At 66.5% G+C, this 13,753-nt stretch overlaps 1 protein-coding gene across 2 annotated transcripts in view; it reads left to right on the top strand.

Moving 5' to 3' along the window:
• Positions 1–13,753, top strand: part of MEGF6 (multiple EGF like domains 6) — a 79,725-nt gene that overhangs the window by 48,405 nt on the left and 17,567 nt on the right. Inside the window, exons 1-4 of one of the 2 annotated variants that reach the window (XM_029949007.1) lie at positions 7–195; positions 5,825–5,947; positions 12,498–12,623; positions 13,414–13,536. In XM_029949007.1, coding sequence (XP_029804867.1) covers positions 27–195; positions 5,825–5,947; positions 12,498–12,623; positions 13,414–13,536 — 541 coding nt within the window. In that variant the 5' untranslated portion in view covers positions 7–26. Of the gene's footprint in view, positions 1–6; positions 196–5,824; positions 5,948–12,497; positions 12,624–13,413; positions 13,537–13,753 lie in introns of those variants that run through there. The other variant, XM_029949006.1, reaches the window with a different exon arrangement.

Raw genomic sequence — 13,753 nt, forward strand, 5'->3', positions numbered from 1 at the left:
GGTTGCTCGTCGCTCGCCGACCGGTCATGGAGGCGTCCCGCGGCCGCGGGGGCCTGGCCGCGCTCTGGTGCCTCGGGCTGCTGGGGGGCCTGGCGCGCGTCGCGGGCACGCACTACCGCTACCTGTGGAGGGGCTGCGTCCCGTGCCACCTGGGCCAGGCCGGCTACTCCGGGAACACCGGGGACCGGAGGCCAGGTGGGCGCCGGGCGGACTCTGCGCGGGGGGCGTGGGGGAGGCGGTGCCCTGCTCCGCGCTGGGCTCCCTTTGCTCCACTTTTGGAAACTTGCGCCCAGCTGGAGGGGGCAGGGCGGGGGCAGTGTCGCCGGCGGCCCGCTTCCTCTGGGACGGGCCCCTGCGCCCTGAGTCATCAGGCATTCCGTCCCCTCTCGGGCCGGGCTGCGGGGGCTGCCGACAGCAGAGGGGTCTTGAGCAGAGGGAAGAGAAACCGCCCCTTGCGTTCGCCTGTGGCGCAAGGCGTGCATCTCCCCGGCACTGGCAGCTCTGGGGGTCAGGCAGGAAGGCAGGCTCAAGAGGGAGCCCTCTGGGGTCCCTAAGCAAAATCTTGGCTTCCAGGGTCCCCAGGGCCTGGGCCCCTTGGGAGTCGTGTGTGGACGTGGCAGGTGCTGTCCTTTCGTTCTGTCACCTTCCCTCAAGCCTTGGTGGGCTGCAGGTGAGCTGTGAGGACCCGGGCAGATATCCCCGGTCCTGAGTCCGTCCTGCCTATCCCTGCACTTGGGATCTGGTACCCACGCTGGGCCAGCCTCTCTGCAGGAGCTCCTTAGAGCTTGGAGCCAGTTGTCCTCAGGAATGTGAGGTGGGGCGCGGTGAATCATCACCGGGATCACGGCGCCGGGGGGGGGGGGGGGGGGGGGGGGGGGGGGGGGGGGGGGGGGGGCTGGGGCGCTCTCCTCCGGGTTTTCCGGCCCGAAGTGTGGCTTTGTGCAGAGCACCCGGTCTTCTTGGAGATCCTGCTGACTCTGAGCTGTGTGCCAGAGGTCACACGGAGCACTGAGCTGCACCCCCTTGATGGTGGCCGTCTCCCACCTCTCTTGGCTTTGTCACTGGGCCAGCCGGGTGTCCGGCTGGGCCCCTCCCCACGGGGCAGGCAGCCTTCCCACTGGGGGGCAGTGGCAGTGGCACTAAGTGATCTGAGGCTGTGCAGCATCCTGGGACCTGGGGCTGTGTGGGGCTGGGCTCTGGGGAACTCCTCCCCTCCCCCCAGGCCTGCCCAGACTTGCAGAAAGGAGAGGATCCGGGTCTGTGGCTGACAGGGTGCCACCTCCGGGCGTGAGGACCCTCTGGAGTGTTTGGGGGAAAAGCCAGACTCTGAACTTGGTAACCATTGGGGCGGAACTTCCTGGCGGCGTCCTAGGGGCTCAGGTTTTCCTGTGAGTGCGGGTGAGACTTCTGAAGGGGCTTCTCTGGGTGGTTGGGGGGAGGGGGGCAGCTTATTTGACCCTGGCGTGAGCGTCCAGCTTGGGAGCTGCTGTGCGGGGATGGACTCCCAGCCGTGCGGGGATGGGCGTCCCGAGGTGCAGCCTGGGAGCCAGCCCAGCCTGAGCACAGCACAGGCTGCTCAGGTGTCCGGCCACACATCTCAGCGGAGGGCAGCACAGGCACCTGGGGACCGTGCCGGAGGCCCCTGGCCGACTCTTCCTTCACGTAGGCGCCCTGGACCTGCCCGAGGCAGGTGTGAGCTGCACCAGACCAGTGGCAGCCGGGCCTCGGGCTGGGAGGGCAGGGGGTCGTGCCCGGCTGAGGGTCGCCCCTGAGAGGCAGCATGGGAGATGTGGGGCCTTCAGGCCCCCTTTCAGCCCAGGGGAGGACCCAGGCCCCTTTCTGTGCTGTCTGGAGAGCGCTGTTCTCTTGGTAGTTCCGGGGCCTTCTGTGTCCATGCTCAGTGGGGGGCCCTGCTGCTTGGGGTGGCTCTGGGCACTGGTGGCAGGGCAGGAATCCCTACGTGAAGGCCACTTGGCCCCAGAGGGCAGATCTGGAGGACGGGGCCTGGGGAGCTCGGCGGAGAGCACCTCACTGTGGCAATCAGGAGGCCAGGCTGGCCAGAGTGGACATTGGGAAACCTGGATTTCCAGCATGGGTGGTCTGAGCCTCCACACGCATAGTTCCAGAAAAGACCGAAGAGGGAACCGTTATCTGTGCTCCGTGTTCAGCTCCTGTGGCTGCTGTAACAAATCACCCCAGCCCGAGGGCCTTCGAACCTTACAGTTCTGGAGGTCAGAAGTCTGAAGTGGGCGGGTTCCTTGTCCGCCCCAGTCTAGAGGCCCCGCCTCCGTGGCTGTAGCCCCGCCTCCATCAGCGCAGCCAGAGCCCCAATGTCTTCCGTCTCTGGCCCTCCTGCCCCCTCCTTTAAGCGTCCCCCCATACTCCAGGATCATTGGCTACCCCGCTGTCCCACCTTAAGGCCACTCGCAAAGTCCCTTTTCTGGGCAGGGCTCCAGGGAGTAGGGTGGGGACCTTTGGAGGGCTGAGCACTCTCCTTGAAGACCACTGAGCTGTGGCTCTCAGGTCACAGTCGGGGCCACAGCCACGGACACCAGGTCAGAAGCTCCCGGTGGTTGGAGCCGGCTGGGGACAGCTCTGCTCTGCCCCCACGTGGCCACCTCAGGAGTGGGGCCGGCAGGGTCAGGTAACCATCCGCCTTGTCCTGGCTATAAGCCTCTGTGGAGGGGCCCCAGCTGGAGGTCGTGTGGCCAAAATGCCCCACCGCCCGTAAGCAGGCTTCCCTTGCCCAGAGAGGTGAAGGGGGGTGCTCAGATCCTTCGGCCTTGAACTGCCCGCTGGGCCCACACAGGCCGATAGCACACAGTGGTGCTGGGGGTGTGGCTGAGCGCCCTCGCACCTGCCGGCCCCCCCCCCCCCCCCCCCCCCCCCCCCCCGCCCTGGCTCACAGATCTTGTTCCCCCCCCCCACCCTGGGCCAGGTTGCAGACCCCCAGGCAGTGCAGCTCCAGGGGCCAGGGGACAGCTCGGGGCTGTGGTCAGCATGCCAGCCCCTCCCGAGAGGGCCGTGTGGGAGACGGCTCGGCAGATGCGGGCCTGTGTGCATCTTAGCCAAGAGCAGGATTTCTGTCCCCTGGGTGGGGTCTGAACATTCCCGTGCGAGCAGCAGGGCGGCCAGAAGAGCAGTGGTCATGTGGGCAGGGGGTGTGAGCGGGGAGGGAGGCTGACGGCCACCTCCTGCCCCTGCGTCCCCCACGAGGGTCTTCCCAGACTGGCCACTTGGTGTCCTGGCGGCCCACAGGGCTGCTGAGCGGGGCTCCGTGTACCCGACCACCTGGAGCTGCTGGGGGATGCGGTCCTCAGGGTGGGCACAGGTGTCCGAGTGGCTCAGGGGCGTGGTCCCCGCTGAGGGTCCAGAGCAAGGGAGTGTGAATGCTCCTGAGTCTGCCCACCTGCCCACCCAGCGCCTGCCTGTGGGGCCACGTCCGGGGTGGGGCACACCAGCCTGCCTGCTTGGCAAGGCTGCTCAGGACACCGAGGCCGCCGCCCACCCAGCCCTCAGATGCCACACGTAGCACCTTCCTCAAAGCTTCACTGAGCGCCCACTGTGTGCCCCCCTGCAGGCACTTACCTTGTAAGGATGCTTGCTGGGGCGCCTGGGTGTCTCAGTCGGTTAAGCCTCCGACTTCGGCTCAGGTCAGATCTCACGTTCATGGGTTCGAGCCCCATGTCAGGCTCTGTGCTGACAGCTAGCTCAGAGCCTGGAGCCTGCTTCCGGTTCTGTGTCTCCTTCTCTCTCTGCCCCTCCCCCTCTCATGCTCTGTCTCTCTCTGTATCAAAAATAAATAAAACATTAAAAAAAATTTAAAAAAGGATGCTTGCAAAGACAGGGATCTGCGCTCAGAAGGGACGGACAGGGTCTCCGGGGTCACCTCTCTGAGCCCCCTTGGGTGGGTGCTGCCCGCCCTGCCCTGCCCGACGGCTGCCCTTCCATCCCCTCCCCAGCCAGCCAGCCCTCCCTCAGCGTCGCTCTGGGTGCCTCTGTCCCCCACCCTCTTTGGGGGCTCTGCTGGGAGCCATTGGCTTCCGCCTCCCAGCTCTCCTCCCTGGCCCGATCTGAGAGAACTCCAGCAGGGCCTCTTTGGGTCTGCTGTCTTCTCTCAGGCAGCCTCGGGGCTTGGCAGGGCCCCAGGGGTCTCCCCCCAGTAGACAAAGCTCGTGTGTGCAGCGGAGGCCCTGGCCCCCGGGCTGGTGTCTGTCGTTTCCGGACCCGGCACATTCTGAGCATGAACTGGTGGCGGGGTCTGCGGAACCTGGTGGGCAGGCTCGGGGTGGCTGGAGGGGCCTCGCCCCGTGTGCTGCCTGGGGCACCCTTCAGCAGTGGGCTCACACGGCTGGCATTTAAGATCAGAGCACTGAAGGTGGGCATTTTCACTGGAACTGGAGGGTGGAGTTGTGGTTCGTAGCTGCTTGAGCAAAGTGTCCGTGTGTCTGTCTCCCTCCTTGCCTTCATGGCTGCTCAGTTGGTGAGGCTGCTCCGGAAAAGTGCGGACTGGCCCGAGGCCCGGGCGTGGGCTCCGGTCCCCGTTCCGGGCGCTGGGGATGCTCCATGTCTGCAGCGGCCTCTTGCCTGGGTCTCCGTGTCTGGGACAGTTGTGTCCCTCCTGGCCTTAGCCTCGCACACAGGTGTCTTGGTCAGCCTGTTCTGACCCCCCGTTGCTGTGCAGCCTCCCCTGGAGCCCAGCTTGGTGGACAGAAGCCTAGAGGGAGGAGGGAGGGGTGAGAGGTGAGGGCAGCCCCTACCTTCTCCAGCCTCTGCACTCCTGCAGGAGGCGGCCCCACCCCACTTCCGGCTGGCACATTGCCTGCAGCCTGAGGTGCAGTGGTCACTGGTGTCCCGCCCTGGTGGTCGGTGGTCTGAGATGGGAGGTGTTCTCCCAGAAGCGGGGTGCCGGGACCTCCACTGGGTCCTGTCCGGGGGGTATTGGTGGTGGTCCCTGTCCCCCTGGCATAGGGAGCCCCCCTGGGGTCCCAGGCAGACACCACCTGCATTAGTTTCCTGGGACCAAAGCAGGTACAACAGCAGATGATTCCCTGTTGGGGGGGGCGGGCTGGGAGGCAGGGCCACGCCCCCTCAGAAACCTCCTGCCTGTGACGTGTCCTCCAGCCTCTTGTGGCTCCCGATGATCCCCGGCCTGTGGCCACCTCACCCTAACCTGTTTCCCTGTGTTTCTCTTGTATCTTATTTGGACCCCTGATTACATCTGCATCTTATTTGCAGAGAAGGTCACATTCTGAGGCTCCGATGGATGCGAATTTGGAGGGACATTGTTCAATCCCCCTCCCTTGGGCTTTTTGCCCCCCAAAGCCTGGGCAAGGGTATCTCATGAGTTACTGGTTTTCCCTTCGGAGCTCACGGGCCCCAGAGGACGGCTGGCACTGGTGGCCAGCCCGAGGATTTCTGGATTTGGACTTTGGAAGCGCATGTGCTCCAAGTCCAGTCCTGAAAGGCGTTAGGAACTAGAACCCCCCCCCCCCGCCCCCGCCCGCCGTCCAGGCCCCTCTGCAGGCACGGCGTTGGCCAGACCACTGCTGCCTGCATTCTGTCCGACCGCGAGCGCCCCCCGCGTTCCGGCTCTTCCTCCCGAGCCGGCCGGCTGGCCAGGTGTAAGGGACCGGCCCTACTTTCTCCCCGCTCTGCTCCCTCGAGCACGGGCTTGGGGCTCGGGTTCGCCGCGGGCACGGCCTGAGAGGAGGGTCTTGGGTCTGGGCCCTGACACCTGGGCAAGGTTCCGTGTCCTCGGGGAGGGCCTCAGAGGGGTCCAGGTGGGTGCTGGCTGCTAACCCGGTCTCGTGTCCCCGCACAGATGTGGACGAGTGCCAGGTGCGCAACGGCGGCTGCCAGCACCGCTGTGTGAACACACCAGGCTCCTACGTGTGCGAGTGCAAGCCTGGCTTCCGGCTCCACGCGGACGGCAGGACCTGCTTGGGTGAGCGCCCCTCGGCTCCGGGAGCAGCCGGCCCCCTTCCTGCTGGGCGCGCCCACGGGTATGGGGCAGGGGTCCCTGCGCTCCAGGACTAAGAGACCTTTTGGGGCCTGTCTGCCCAGCGGCTCCATCCAGCTGAGGGTGCAGTTCTGGGGGCCGTCCATGCGCACGAGGGAAAGGAGGACCCCAAGGCCCCTCCCCCTGCTGAGGCCGGACCCTGTGACTCCAGTCCCCGGTGGCCCTGGGACATTGAGGCCATGTTCCCTGGGTGCCTCCGTCCACTCGGGGGGCTCTCCCTGCACAGGCTGCAGCGGTGGGGGCCAGCCTCGGGGGCAACTTGGGTGCTTGCTGGGTGTCAGTGGAGGCCTGGTGGGAGCCGGGCGAGGTGGGATTCCTGGGCCTTGGGAAGCGTAGGGGGTTGGGCTGTGGCAGGGGGAGGGAAGAGATAGCCAAGAAGCGGGGCCCTGACCCTCAGTCCCTCAGCAGGTCCATTTTCCTGGGGGAGTGCCCGGCCGCAGCCTGCTGTCCCTGCAGGCCTGGAGGGCTACTCGGGAGAGGGGGCAGCAGCGGGCACCCGCGGAGGTGGACGTGGCGGGGCTGGAGGCGCCTCTCGTGTTGGGCAGACAGCGCTCACCCCCCACCTCCCTTCCCCCTCTCCCGGCTGGCCCTGGATGCCGGGCCAAGCACACAGGGCTGCTGCGTCTGGGGGGCCGTGTGATGGGGCTGGATACCTCTTCTTTCACCCAGGAGCCTCAGGGCCCGGGAGACCCAGAGCGGGCCGGTCCCCGCCTGCCTCACTGCTATGTGGCAGGGCAGCCTGCCAGCCCCTGGGGGGGCCTCCTGGCACAGACTCACATGTCCGGGCTCCACGCGGGGAGTGAGGCAGCTGCTCCGAGAAGTGTCTCCGGGGCCGGGAAGTGGAAACAGATGTGAGAAGTGTTGTAATATGCTTCCAGACGAATCTGACCGGGCTGCAGCCCCCAGCTGCTGCCCGCTGGTGCTGGGGGGGGGGGGGGGGGGCAGCCCGCCGGCCCGCCCCGAAGGGTGTCCCGGCAGCCGGGTGTGTGCCCACTGCCCCCTCCCTGCTGTGGGCTCCCCTGCGAGGGGCCTGGGGCTGGGACCCCCTTCTGTGCTGGCGGTAGCCTTCCCTGAGGTGCTGGATGGGGTGCTGGAGGGCAGCATGCAAGGGGGGCTCGCGGCTGTGGGGGGACCGGCTGTGGCCCGAGACCGGCCTCGAGCAGCTGGTTGCTGGAGGTTCAGGCCGAGTGCCCCTCAGTCTCGCCCTGGCCCCCGGGCCCACCCCATTGCTCCACTGGAGCTGCTCCCAGTAGCCTTTCCTGGGAGGCGCCTCTGCTCCAGGCCTCAGAAGTCTTGATTTGTGGCATTTGCTTTGGCTTTTTCAGAGGTCTCCTCGGGGTCTGATGCCGGGGCTCCTGGGCGGGGGCTGCACAGCCTGACCGGAGGCTGCTGGGAGCTCACGGCCCTGCCGCCCGCAGCCGCTCCCACCACTGCGCTCCAGGCCCCGGGCGGTCCAGCGCTCTCCCTGCCGGTGCCCGTGCCCTGGCCGCCCGCATCCGGAGTGGTCCCTCCGTGCTGGCATATACACGGCCTCTCTTGCTTTCTCTTTCTTTTGACCGGAATTCCCAGCGGGAAACGCAGGCACTGAGTGGTGCTTACCTGCACCCACCTGCCTGTGTTCGGTGGCTCCTCTGTGCCTGGGATTCTGGGAGCTGACGGCTTGCCAGGCCAGTCCCCAGGTCCCCCACGTCCCCCACGTCCCCCACGGGCATCTGGGATTGGTGTAGGACTGTGAGACTCGGTCCCCTGGGAGCTACCTCTCCTGGAGGGGCCTGGGCTTTGCTGAGAAGCTTCCAGAGGACAGGGGTCTCCAGGGGACGTCTTCACAGGCAGAGCGGGACGTGTTCCTTCTAGGGACACCTCTCCTTCCTTGCTAATGTGCCCCTTTCGGTTGCTGAGGGACCTGCCCCGGTGCCGTTGTGGCCTTGGGTGGGTGGATCTCAGATCCTGGATGAGCGGGTTTCAGGTGGGGGTCTGCTGGAGGTCTCCACGGGACCCTCCGAGGGCTCTGAGTTGGGGGGGCTGGACTTCCTGCCACTGAGAAGCTGTGGGGCCCTGTCCCCTCTCCTCTGGGGCTCCCAGGGTTCAGGACACCGGGAGGAGCTGGGCCTTGTCTGAGGCTTACAGGACACCTGAGCCCAGGCAGCCCTAGGGCTGTAGCATAGGATTATGGGAAGAATCAGAGCAAGACACCCCCCTGCCCTGCCGCTCTAGGGCTGCTGCACAGCCCGAGCACCCTCTCCGGGGCAAGCTGAGGTCCTCTGCTCGACTCTGCAGGCGCCCACTCCCACCCAGCAGCTGGGAGTAAGAATTCTAGAGATGCTGCAGGTGGGAGTGGGGCGAAGGCGCCCACAGGGATACGCCCACCTTGCTTGGGACTGGCCTCTCTTGGGTGTTCCCCGTCCCGGGTCCCTGAGCCATGTGGGAAGTCCTCAAGGGACGCACCCTGGAGAGAGGACCTTGAAACACACAAGGGGGGCCTTGAAACACTCCTAGGAACTTGCCTCCGAGGCAGGGAGAGGGCAGGAAATGCACAGCTTTCTCAAATCCCGCCTTGCAGAAGTTCTGACGGAAACAAAACACAAAAAGGTTTCAGTTCTTAAAAATGAGAATTTGCCAGAAGGATTTTGCCAGCAGCCTGAGGCCCCTGAGTACCACCCACTCAGCCTGGCCCCAAGGGAGACAGAAGTAGCGGGTGGTCTTGGGGCCCTCCGTCTCCAGGCTGCCCTCCAGGGTGTGCCCCGGGGCTCTGGGGTAGGGAGAAAGAGAGGGCAGGGCCAGCGCTAGTCCACCCTGCGTGTCACCCTCGGGTCACAGAGCTGGCCTCTTGCCTTTTCTGACTTGGGGCAGCAGGGCCTGGGGGTGCCTTGGTCAGGTGATGAGTCCAGAAAGGCTGTTCTCGCTTTTCTGTGACATCATGCAGAGCGCCAGCCTACAAACCCGGTGACTTCACACTGGGCGCGGGGACACCTGCCTCCTCTGTGTGGCTGGGCCAGCCAGCAGTGCACCTGCCCAGTAGTCCCTTCTGGACCCTGCCCTTGGACGTGGACGCTTCCCCAATCCCCTTGGCAAGTGATACAGCACAGGCTCCATTTGAGGGGCCACGATATCTCTGGCTCAACCTGTAGAGGGTCCGGCCCTGTGATCCCCTCCCCCACCGGCCGGTCACTTGGAAGAGGTGGGTTTTCTCCACCCTCTGCTGCCCTTGGCCTCTGCCCCTTTGGCCTTATGGACTACTCCCCCCCGCCCCCGACCCACACCAGCCCTCGCGGGGTGCAGGTGGGGTCCCGCTGTCAGCATGCATTCCCCACCCCCCGACACCCCTACCTGGGTTCCTGCCCCCTAGGAGTCGCAGGAGCCCTGTGGTGCCCACGGTGTGGGGGAGTCTCCCCAACCCTGCCCTTCCGTGGGCCTCTGCCGGCCGCGCCACGTGGTCTCGGGGTGGTCCTTTCCCCACCAGGCCTGGGTCTCCCAGTGAGGGGAGCAGCAAGGGGCTGCTCAGAGGGGTGGCCCCCTGGGAGGCCGGGTTGGCAGCTTGTGGGGCTGGGCCAGAGCCTCAGGCAGGGGGCAGGTGGAGGCCTCTAGGCTCATTTCCAAACCCCTCCCTGCAAAGCTGCATGGGGAGCGCCCTCCAAAACCGGAAGCAGGGCCACCACCACAAGAAAGCAGGGGGGGTGTTCTGGCGCCAGGGGCCCAGGAGTCTCTGGGGGGTGGTGGGAAGAGCTTACCCACCCCCGAGCCTCCCCCAGAAAGTCCCAGCCTTGGCCCAGCCCGGGACCCCAGAAGGGCAGCTGCCAGCACCCAGGAGTGCCAGGATGGTCACACTCGAGCCCTTGGGGGCCGAGGCGGTGGCCACAGACCCTGGGTGGATGCGGAAGCCACAGGGAAGCAAGGGCAGACGGGTCGGGCGCTGGAGAGAGTTGGCGAGTGTGAGCCGCGCAGAATCTAGCGTGGCGCTGGGCACGGGCCATGTGAACAGCTGTGGGACGCACACCCAGGGCTGAGGCAGACAGAGCCTGGGGTCCAGCCTCTGCTGTACCCCAAGGCGGGCGGCGTGGCCGTGTGTCTCCGGCTTGGACCTCGGAGCTGGCTGGTGGGTGTGCGGTCTGCGATGCGGCAGGTCCAGCCCCGGGCACGTGGGTGGGGGCGGCCACTTCAGAGCCGCAGAGAAGCCCCAGCCGCACAAGCCAGAGCTGCCCGGGCTGGGGATGGGCGAGGCAGGCAGAGCCCAAGGGAGTTTCCCTGTCTGGCCCAGCCAGGAGGCCACCCCCTTCCTGCCCTGCCATCCTGGCCCTGTCCCCAGCAGAGGGCTTTCTAGAAGGAAGGAATGCGTGGGTGGCCTTTGACCACACCTGGTGCCAGGCTCTTGGGCCAGGGAAACCAAGCCAGCCTGAGGGCAGTAATTAGCAAAGCCCGAGCTGGAAGTCAGTGGAGCCACACTGAGCCGGTCCAGGAGCCACTGGGCTGCGCCTGTCCTGCGGCTGCTGGCCCACCCCTGGGGCACGGCCCCTTGCCTTCCCTGCAGGGCCGGCCTGAGGCTGGCCGTCCACCTCTGCTCCCACCTGCTGCTTCCTCAAGGTGCTCAGATACCCCTGGGGCGCAGCTCCAGGCATCAGGGCTGCTGCCTGGGCCCCCAGGAGCAGAGACCTGGTGGTGAGCAGAGCGGGCCCTCCTTCCTGTGGGCGGGGCTTTCAGCTCAGGTAGGGCCCCTCCCTCCTGTGGAAGCCTCACCCCTGCGGCCCCTGAGTGGTGGCGGCCCCTGCTGGCAGAAGGCGGCATTGCAGCGCAACCCTTAGATCTGCGGGCGGGTCCAGGGCTGAAGCCCCCCTAGCGGGCACCTCCAACCCCATGGCCTCATTTAACCTTAATGATCTCCATGAAAGCTCTGCCTCCAAATAGAGTCAACACTGGGGGTTAGATTTTAGGGCCACGCATGTCAGTTTAGAGGGACATGAACATTAATCCTGTGAGGGGCTGCAGAGCCTGCCAACCTGTTCTTGGCTCTGCTTCGGGTCCTGATCGGCGGGACCTCACAGGCTGGGGCATGGGTTCCGCGGGTCTCAGTGTGACCTTCACCACCCACCCCTCCCTGGGCTGCACAGAGCAGTGGCTGAGGGAAAGCTATCTCCCTCGGCTTCCGGGGATCCGTGGCACAGCGTGTGCCCGAGGGTGCTGGGCGGGCTCCCTGTGCTCGTGGCCTGGGAGCACCTGGACCCTTAGCACTTGTGCGGCTGAGTGGCAGGAGATGGGCGCCAGCAGCCCGGCCCCCTCTGCCGGCCTCACCTGCTGGGGATTTGTCCCCTGGCTCACTCCTGGACTCGTTCTGGGGGCTCTGCCTGTCGCGGGGTCTCCTTTCCAGCCCTGCCATAGCCCCCTGGGCCCCCCATGCGGCCGTGGTACCTGTCCTGTGGGCCGCCCTGCCCTGGGCTCCAAGACCCTCTCTCTGTGCCCGTCCCACCTGCCAGGAGCAGGGGTGCTGGCTCAGGTCGTGCTGGGAAACCTCTGGGTGATGTAATCACAGCGTCTCCAGTGAGGCTGGCAGGGCCCTGGGGGGTCAGTGCAGAGTCAAGGGGGTTGGAGGGGGAGGGGCTTCGAGGCTGACGGTCACCAGGCAGCGGCTGCCCTGCTGGCCTTTGTGGCCCAGGCCCCGCATCTCTCCTGCTCCTCCGTGTGTGTGGCAGGCCGGTGCTGCAGGGGACTGAGCTGTCACTATCACCCAGGTTTCCTCCCCTGGGCTCGCCCCCTAGTGCTGGCTCGGCCCTGAGGGACCCTGGGCAGGGGCTCCCCGACCACATGCCTCGCATGGGGGAACCGAGTCTCTCCTGAGGGCAGTGTTCTGGATGTTTCCAACGCCCTCTGCTTCCGGCAGACAGCAGACAGCGTGGTCCCGCGTCCTCGGAGCCCGGAGGCGCCTCGTCTGTGTGGACGCCACGCCCGTTTCTCAGGCCTGCCGCTCCTGCTCTCGAAGGCAGCGGCGATGAATGGCTGGGAGGGGGAGGGCAGGGGCTGCAGGCCAGGCCTGTCTGCCATGGTGGCCACTCTGCCCCTGCCACGACCGACAGGACAGTGGAAATATCGGTCTCCGTCACCTCCTCCAGGGAGCCTCCCGTCTGCTTGACCTCAGCCCTGAACACCCAGGCTCTCAGCAGGGCCGATGTCTTGCACTCCTTGCTGGGTGGTGCTGGACGGGTCTGAAGTCCCTGTCTGCACCTAGTCCCTGGACAGGCTGGGATGCGGATCCACAGACAGACCAGGTCTGGTCTACCCTTGTGTGTGGGCCGAGGAGCAGAGCCAGGCCCGTGAACACCGCAGGAGCAGTGTCCCTGCTCAGAGTCCCTGCTTATGGGACACAGAGCGGGGAAGGGGCCCGGAGGCTCAGGAGGCTCCCTGCAGGAGAGCTCTGTGCCTGATGAGGGTGGGCCCCTCGGCCGGGGCCTCCTCCAGCCCACCTGAGCTCCTGTCTGTGTGTCCCCAGCCATCAACTCCTGTGCCCTGGGGAACGGCGGCTGCCAGCACGAGTGTGTCCAGCTCACGGTGACCCAGCACCGCTGCCAGTGCCGCCCCGGCTTCCAGCTCCAGGAGGACGGCCAGCGCTGTGTCCGTGAGTGCGCCGCCAGCCCTCAGGAGAGAGGCCGGACCTCACTGGGGCTCCCATAACCCATGGCCCACCCGGGGGCCCAAAGCTGGAGCCCCAGGGGAGGAGTGCCGGGGCCGATGCTGGGGCTGGGAGGGGGCCTCAGGGGAGCTGGCGGGCGCTGGGCCCACAGCCCCTTAGGCTGTGCCCTGGGGTGGCAGGAGGGCCAGGACAAGCATGTGGGGATGACCGGAAGGGCATCTGTGTGCTCGCCCTGGGCTTTATGTGGGCACATGGGACCCAGGCCCTGGCCCTTGGATGGAAGAGGCTGGGTGCCACCTGGCACCTCGCCCTGGGGTCTCAGGGCTCCCTGTCTCAGGAGGAGGAGCCTTCCTGGTGGAGGTGGCGGGGCAGGCTCTGAGGCCCTGAGGTATGGAGAGGGTGGGGGCTGGGACGGGGCAGGTCCTGAGGGAGCACAGTTCCCCACTTGGCCTCCTGGCCCCAGACCGGGAGGAGTGTAGGGCTGAGGGGCCGAGCAGGGCGGGCAGAGTGGCGTGGGGCCACCGGGCTGGGGCTGCAGGGCAGCTCAGCTCCCACTCGGAGGAGGCTCAGAGGAGCCGGCCGGCCCCCTGCTGTCTTCTCTGGAGTCTTCTCAGGAGTGTCTTGGGGGGGCTCCCGCACCTGGGAGGGGGAGGCCCCCACCCCGATCGTTGGAGGGCCAGGAGCACCGGGGGAGCTCCTGAGAGGCCTGGGGCACGCTGGATCCGCTGGAGCCCACCTGCCCTTTGCCTCCATCCCTTTGGGGCCGTGGCTGCAGGGAGAAACCCGTGCGCGGACCGGAACGGCGGCTGTGCCCACACGTGCCAAGTGCGCCGGGGGCTCGCCCACTGTGAGTGCCACGCTGGCTTCCTGCTGGCGGCGGACCGCAAGTCCTGTGGAGGTACGGTGCCCGGCCCTGCGCTCCGGCCCCGCCCCGGGACAGCCAGCCTCTGCACCCCACCTGGGGGGGTGGGGCGGGGGCAGGGACGCACTTCGGGTCTGTCCTGTTTCAGCAGAAGCAGGTGGGAATCTCAGGTTGTGTTTCTATTATTTTATCTTTTAAATGTTTTATTCATTTGTTCTGAGAGAGAGAGACTGTGAGCTGGGGAGGGACGGGG

Source organism: Suricata suricatta, chromosome 8, assembly GCF_006229205.1.
Source record: "Suricata suricatta isolate VVHF042 chromosome 8, meerkat_22Aug2017_6uvM2_HiC, whole genome shotgun sequence".
Classification (NCBI taxonomy): Eukaryota; Metazoa; Chordata; class Mammalia; order Carnivora; family Herpestidae; genus Suricata; species Suricata suricatta.